A 6,511-nucleotide genomic window follows, 5' to 3' on the forward strand; every position below is an offset into this window, starting at 1 on the left:
TTGGTTATTGATAAAACTTGTACATTTATAACCAATTTTCTATGTTATTTATTATGATATTAATAACCAATTTTATTTACAATTTTTTTTAAGTGTGTAGATGTCTTTTTTGAAAATTGATTATTTATAAAATTTAAATAGAGGAATGAAGCAATGAGGGTATATTTATAATTTTATTAACAATATATAGATGAATTTGATAATCTAATAATTTTTTTATATGCTAGAATGATATAATAGTAAAATTATAATAAATTAGGGTGTAAATATCTTTTTTAAAATGTTAGAGAGATTTTTGTCCCTTTACCTAAACGTTGGAGGTGTGTTTATCCTTTTTCCTAATAATATGGATACGTGGTAAATAATGAGGATACGTGTTAAATAATGAATGGACAAAAAGCTGAGCTTTCCATTAAAAAATTATATTTTTAAATTGACTATTGATCGTTTTGTTAAAGTGTAATCACATTAACACCCATGAGCACATTAAGAGGACTCGTGTATACATAGATCCCATTTTCGTAACAAATATGAACCACACGAGCAAGGAGTAGAAAAGAAAAAATCATTAGCTAGAAGAAAAAGATCAGCTGGATGCAATGGAGGCAAAATCAACGACGTCGATGGGGAGTTCTCTGGCGGTGCCTTTGATTCAGGAGCTGGCAAAGAATACACCCACTACAGTTCCATCACGTTTTATTGTCAATGATGAGGACCATGTTCCGCTCATCAGCTCTTCAGAACAAGTACTCATTCCAGTCATTGACATGCAGAAGTTGCTCTCTGGAGATTTCATGGATTCAGAGCTTGGGAAGCTTGACCATGCCTGTCGAGAGTGGGGCTTCTTCCAGGTACATATCTCTGTCGTTTCGGTTCTTATTAGCTTTTAAATTTTCTTAGAATGAGGAATGATAGTTTCTATTCCTTTAGAGTTCATTTTTCACCGCTTGAGATCCTGATAAATTCTGTAATTGTTTTTTTATTTATAGTGTTAAAAAAAACGAAAAATAATACGGTGAATAAGCATTATAATTACTAGCCGTGATATGCTTAAACAATAAAAGAAAGACTCTACGGTGCTTTAATTTGCATGTAGTTGGTGAATCATGGAGTGAGCAGTTCATTGGTGGAGAAAGTGAAGGTCGAGATACAAGAGTTCTTTAATCTTCCAATGAAGGAGAAAGAGAAGTTTTGGATGCGACCGGGAGAAACCGAGGGATTTGGCCAGAACTTTGTTGTGTCTGAGGAGCAGAGGCTTGATTGGGCATACGGCTTCACTATGTTCACTCTGCCAGCATATTTGAGGAAACCCCATCTTTTCCCCAAGTTGCCTTTTCCACTCAGGTCCAATTCTTTAATTTAATTTCAAATTATTGGGTCCGACTATGGTACCGTCCTCCAAAAGTTTAGGCACCATCAGATTTTCTGACCATTTGACAGTGTCTAAGATTGAGATTAATTTTTTAATTAATTAATTAATTATCTACCTCAAGGTTCAAATACTTTTGCCATCCATGTAATAATAACTGAATTATTTTTATGTACATGCAGAGATACCTTGGAAGCTTGGTCAGCAGAACTTGGAAATCTTTCTCAAAAATTACTTCGCCAAATGGCAAAAGCACTTGGAATAGATGCCAATGATGTAAAAGCGTTGTTTGAAGAAGCAATGCAAACAATGAGGATGAATTACTATCCTCCATGTCCAAAACCTGAGCAAGTTATCGGCTTTAATTCTCATTCCGATGCCTCTTCAATTACCATTCTCCTCCAACTCAATGAGACGGCTGGCCTTCAAATAAAAAAAGATGGAATGTGGGTTCCTGTGATACCCCTCCCTGATGCTTTTATCATTAATGTTGGTGACATTTTGGAGGTAATTCTTTGTTATTTTCTATAGCCTATAATTGCCTGCTTTGACTTTCTTTTTTACGAAATGATTTAAAGTATAAATTTTTATACAAATTGATATGACATAAATACGACATAAATACGATTGGTTGAATAAAAATACTATGACTCACTTAATATTACAGGTTTTCACTAATGGAATTTACCGTAGTATTGAGCATCGTGCAACCGTAAATTCAACTAAAGAAAGGTTATCTATCGCGACATTCCGCACTGCAAAACTGGATGCAGAATTGGGCCCAGCACCAAGCCTTATTACACCAACGACTCCAGCGATGTTTAGGAGAATTAGTATGTCAGATTACATCAAAGGCTTTTTGTCTAGCAAGCTGCATGGAAAATCAAACGTTGATCACTTGAGAGTTCAAAACGAAGACAATAAAGGCTACTGATAGCTTGTGGAAATTAATCCTAGAGTACATTACGATAAGAGAATAAGGGAAATAAGTTGAGTTGTATTCAGCTAATCATGACCACGTGACGTGGTCAATTTGTATTCATTCACTTTTGTGCTGCTATTGGCGGAAATTAAGGACTAAGGAGCATCCGAAGTTAGTTGTACTAGTGCGTAAAATCCTAATTCCTCAAATAAAAACCATAATAAAATACACAATAAATTATCCACATAATTTTTTTTTCCAAAAAGATTTTCTAAACTTTTTTGTTTCGCTATGATATTTATAAGATGAGCTATGGAAACAACTCACTCCATACTTTAAGAGCTGAGTCTTCTTATTAAGATCACTATAAATAAAATTTGTTAGTAAAAATCTTATCATTGGGGGTACCCGTATTTATAGAAGCTTTCATTTTCATGCTTATCCTAATTGTTGGTTTAGTTTATGCGTGGCGAAAAGGAGCATTAGAGTGGTCTTAGTTTCTGAATATTCAGACAATAACAAAAAAGTAAAAAAAAAAAAAAAAACAAAAAATAACATTGAGAGAATTATGAATTCTATTGAATTTTCCTTACTTGATCGAACAACCCCAAATTCATTTATTTCAACTACATTAAACGATCTTTCAAATTGGTTAAAATTCTCTACCTTATGACCACTTTTTTATGGTACCAATTGTTGTTTCATTAATCGGCTCATAGTTCGATTTTGACCGAAAACTGGACAAAGTTGGTAGGGAATATTTTCTAAAAAATATTTAATTAATTATTGGCTAGTTTTTTGTTTTTGAGAACATGTACTTTTTCATAAGACAAATCACTCGCCGCCAAGTTTGATTGAGTAACTTGAGTTGTGGTTCTAAGATGCTTTTTGAAAATATTATTCAAAATATGTTCAAAGATAATGGTGGGCTGGGCTAAAATATTGTTCACTAGAGCTTGGTGCCCCATCATAAAACTGAAGCCCATTATCTCCCACATAACTAGTGCTACCATTTGATTTTTTTTTTAATTAAAAAAAGACCATGATTATATTTATGAACCAAAAACAGTTTGGTCCTTTAAACAGAGGTTTATGACTAAGGAAAACCCATGGTGAACGATAAGATCCTTTAGTTTGTGTTTTAATTGCACAAAAGACGGGTAAGAGTTTGAATTGTTTTTTCGAATGAGCTTGTCGTCCAAATAATTAATCAAGTCTTTGTCATCACTTCACTGGGAAAAATATAAATGTATAAACGTATTGATTTGAAGGTCAGTGAAGTAGAAGATTACACACTTTGTTATATTGCCGAAAGCAAGCACAAGTTCTTCCATTAACTAAATGTCATTTCGTTCTCACTATTTTTGCCCATATATGACGTACAACCAGATCCAGTTTCCCTTGCTTGGCTCTCTAGTTTAGGATAAGATATAGTTGACTTAATTTCACATCAAGAATCTGTTGAATAAATCATGACACAACACCAAGTCCTATAACAATGGAATAGAATGGAATCTTATTATAATTATTATGTTTGATCTGCTATTCAATTCCGAACGCTTAGCTAGTGATGACAACAAAGTTATATAGTCTATTGATTTGTGGTCCTAATTTTGTAGATGACATATAACCTGATATTGAGTTCCACATACAAACATGCTTCAACATGCATAAACACTTGAATTTAACTAGCTTTTCTTTGGGCTAATAATTAAGTGAACTTTTCTTTTTATGTGTAACAATAAATAAATTTAGCACTATATGCCTTTCATATGTAAGATCATTTAGATTTGTCATGTGAATTTAATATAAAAATCTCGCTTTTTTGTGTGTTAATTATAATTTTATTTTGCGTTGAGAGATTAAAATTTAAGAGTAAATGTTCGTTTAATTCTTATATTTTGATTTAAGTGTCGTTTATATTTACGTGTCCTTGTATTTAAAAAAATAACTCAAGACACCTTATCGTCAATACTCCTACCCTTACTTTTTCTTTCCTTTTATCATAACATCCTTGCAATGATATTCTTGAGGATGTTAACAAAATAATAATAATAATAATAATAATTTATTAAATTAGCCTTAGAAGTAACATACAAATTTATCTAAATTTATGTATTATTATTTTACTTTTAGAATTTATGTGATAAAGTAATTTTTTATAAAATAATTGTTAGTAAGATTGTTGCAACGATATAAACATTGCTTTAAGTTGAATGATATTAGTTTTTTTTATAAGTAATTATTAACTAGATTGTTACATGGGTGAAAAAAATACTAGTTCTTCGATACTGATTTTATTGCTTAATTTTCTAATAAATAATTATTGGTTAATTTGTTAAAATTAACATTTTAAAAGATAAATTAATTAATGTCAAGAATATTGTTGTAAGAATATTATTATAAAAAAGTAACATATTTAACCAAAGGTTGTTTTGAGGTATTTTTTAAACTATAGGGATTAAACGGATACTTAAATCAAAATATAGGGATTAAATGAGTATTTATCCAAAAGTTAAATCAAAACTTTAAAAATATTAAGTTATAACTAAATATGCACAGCATGAGAAGATTCAGAACAGCTTGACCTTAAGAAAGATTAAACTAACTTTTAGCCAAGCGTCAACTCAAATATACTCCTTCTATCACTTTTGTAATCCTGAAGAAATTGTTTCTCTTTGCTTAGTTATGGGCGCTCATTTCTGTTCCAGAGAATTCACGGTCCTTCATTAGCAATAATGCAAAATCTCTTTTCTCATCACCATATATATAAATGACCTTTGGAATTTATCAGCAGACTATTTTATGTTTTGTGGCTCCAAAGATGCCAATGATCATAGAACAAATTAAATCGGAGCTGTAGTGACATTTCTCCACTCCTTCAAATTATTTCAAAAAGGCTAATGGAACACTGAACAACTTAATGATGTTTTCCATTAGCGCCCTAACATACATGCATCATTGTATCAAGTTAATGATGATCAATTGATCATGATTATATCATGGCCGCGTATCGCTTACATCGATGATTGTTACAATATTTTGAAATCCCATACACAATGACAGTACATGCCACTTACTCATTATCCAAGCTTATATTATTTGGATGCCCTAACCCTATGTCCCAAGTCTACATTCCGCTGACTACGCACCTAGCAAAAACTAGTGTGTAATTATATTTATTTATCTATTTTTTTTGAAGAAAAATCAATTTTTTGGCTTTTTTACCTTTAATTATGTAATATGATCCCATATTTGTATTTCGTAGTGGTTGCACTGTGAAGTAACGTGAAGTCATAGATGGGATTTTAGTGTATTACGCATTTCAATCATGTTGTTACTGAAAAATGACTTGTTATAAAAAAATTTCTTCTGACGTCAGTACACTAATTCTCACATCAAATCATTGGCTGAACATTTCATATTAATCATGATACCAATATCAAAAGTTTAGCCTTACAATATATATTTTTTGTTCCATTTCATCAAATCTCAATAGAGCATAGCTATAGTGTTCGATCGTGCTTAGTTAAAAGTTAATATTATTAGGTCTAGAAAAGTTAGTATCTATATATATGCATATATATGTGTGTACACACACACACATATATATATATGTATATGTATGTATGTATATATGTGTGTGTGTGTCATTTTCAGTTGCAGGCATCCTTATTATTATTATTTTTTAATACGAACATGTTGTTAAACTGTATAATTTAATAGTCATTTTTCAGTGCATTATAAAATCGTGTAGTTTAATAGTGTGCTATACTAATTTTGTTAAACTGCACAGTTTAACAACATGTTTACGTGAAAAAAAAAATGAGGGTACCCACACTATAGAATTATTACACACACACACACATAATAATAATAATAATAATAATAATAATAATAATAATAATAATAATAATAATAATAATAATAATAATAATAATAATAATAATAATAATAATAATAATAATAATAATAATAAAAAGAAGGGATCAAAACAATGTGTTACATCCACTATTGCTATTAATTTTTTCTATCTAAATTCGAATGGTTGTGTCTCCATCAAAATTGTTTTAAAAAGCCTCCACTAATACATATTGTGTGGTTTGGGCTTTTCCTTATTAGTCATAATACATTATTTATTATTTATTTCCTTATAATGCATTTTGCTAGGTTTTCCACTCAAAGGTGAGGCAACTTATAATTATTTATATCCTTCATCC

General features: G+C 30.6%; 1 protein-coding gene across 2 annotated transcripts; it reads left to right on the top strand.

Annotated features, from left to right (window-relative positions):
- Positions 1–482: 482 nt before the first annotated feature.
- LOC102617433 (protein SRG1-like) lies at positions 483–2,846 on the top strand. Of its 2 annotated transcripts, XM_052440461.1 has the most exons (5): positions 483–851; positions 1,097–1,344; positions 1,552–1,876; positions 2,037–2,311; positions 2,351–2,846. In XM_052440461.1, the coding sequence occupies exons 1-4, from the start codon at positions 600–602 to the stop codon at positions 2,301–2,303; spliced, it is 1,092 nt and encodes a 363-aa protein (XP_052296421.1). In that variant the 5' UTR covers positions 483–599; the 3' UTR covers positions 2,304–2,311; positions 2,351–2,846. The 2 variants fall into 2 exon arrangements, with proteins under 2 accessions (XP_052296421.1, XP_006489681.2); XM_006489618.4 differs by having other exon boundaries at positions 2,037–2,846.
- Positions 2,847–6,511: the final 3,665 nt, after the last annotated feature.

Source organism: Citrus sinensis, chromosome 1, assembly GCF_022201045.2.
Source record: "Citrus sinensis cultivar Valencia sweet orange chromosome 1, DVS_A1.0, whole genome shotgun sequence".
NCBI classification, from domain to species: Eukaryota; Viridiplantae; Streptophyta; class Magnoliopsida; order Sapindales; family Rutaceae; genus Citrus; species Citrus sinensis.

Bases quoted from the DNA above. Each gene is read 5' to 3' on its own strand.
- LOC102617433 (XM_006489618.4), top strand. From the start codon at position 600: ATGGAGGCAAAATCAACGACGTCGATGGGGAGTTCTCTGGCGGTGCCT. The intron at 852-1,096 runs GTACATATCTCT...ATTTGCATGTAG, and splicing joins GAGAGTGGGGCTTCTTCCAG to TTGGTGAATCATGGAGTGAG. The intron at 1,877-2,036 runs GTAATTCTTTGT...TTAATATTACAG, and splicing joins ATGTTGGTGACATTTTGGAG to GTTTTCACTAATGGAATTTA.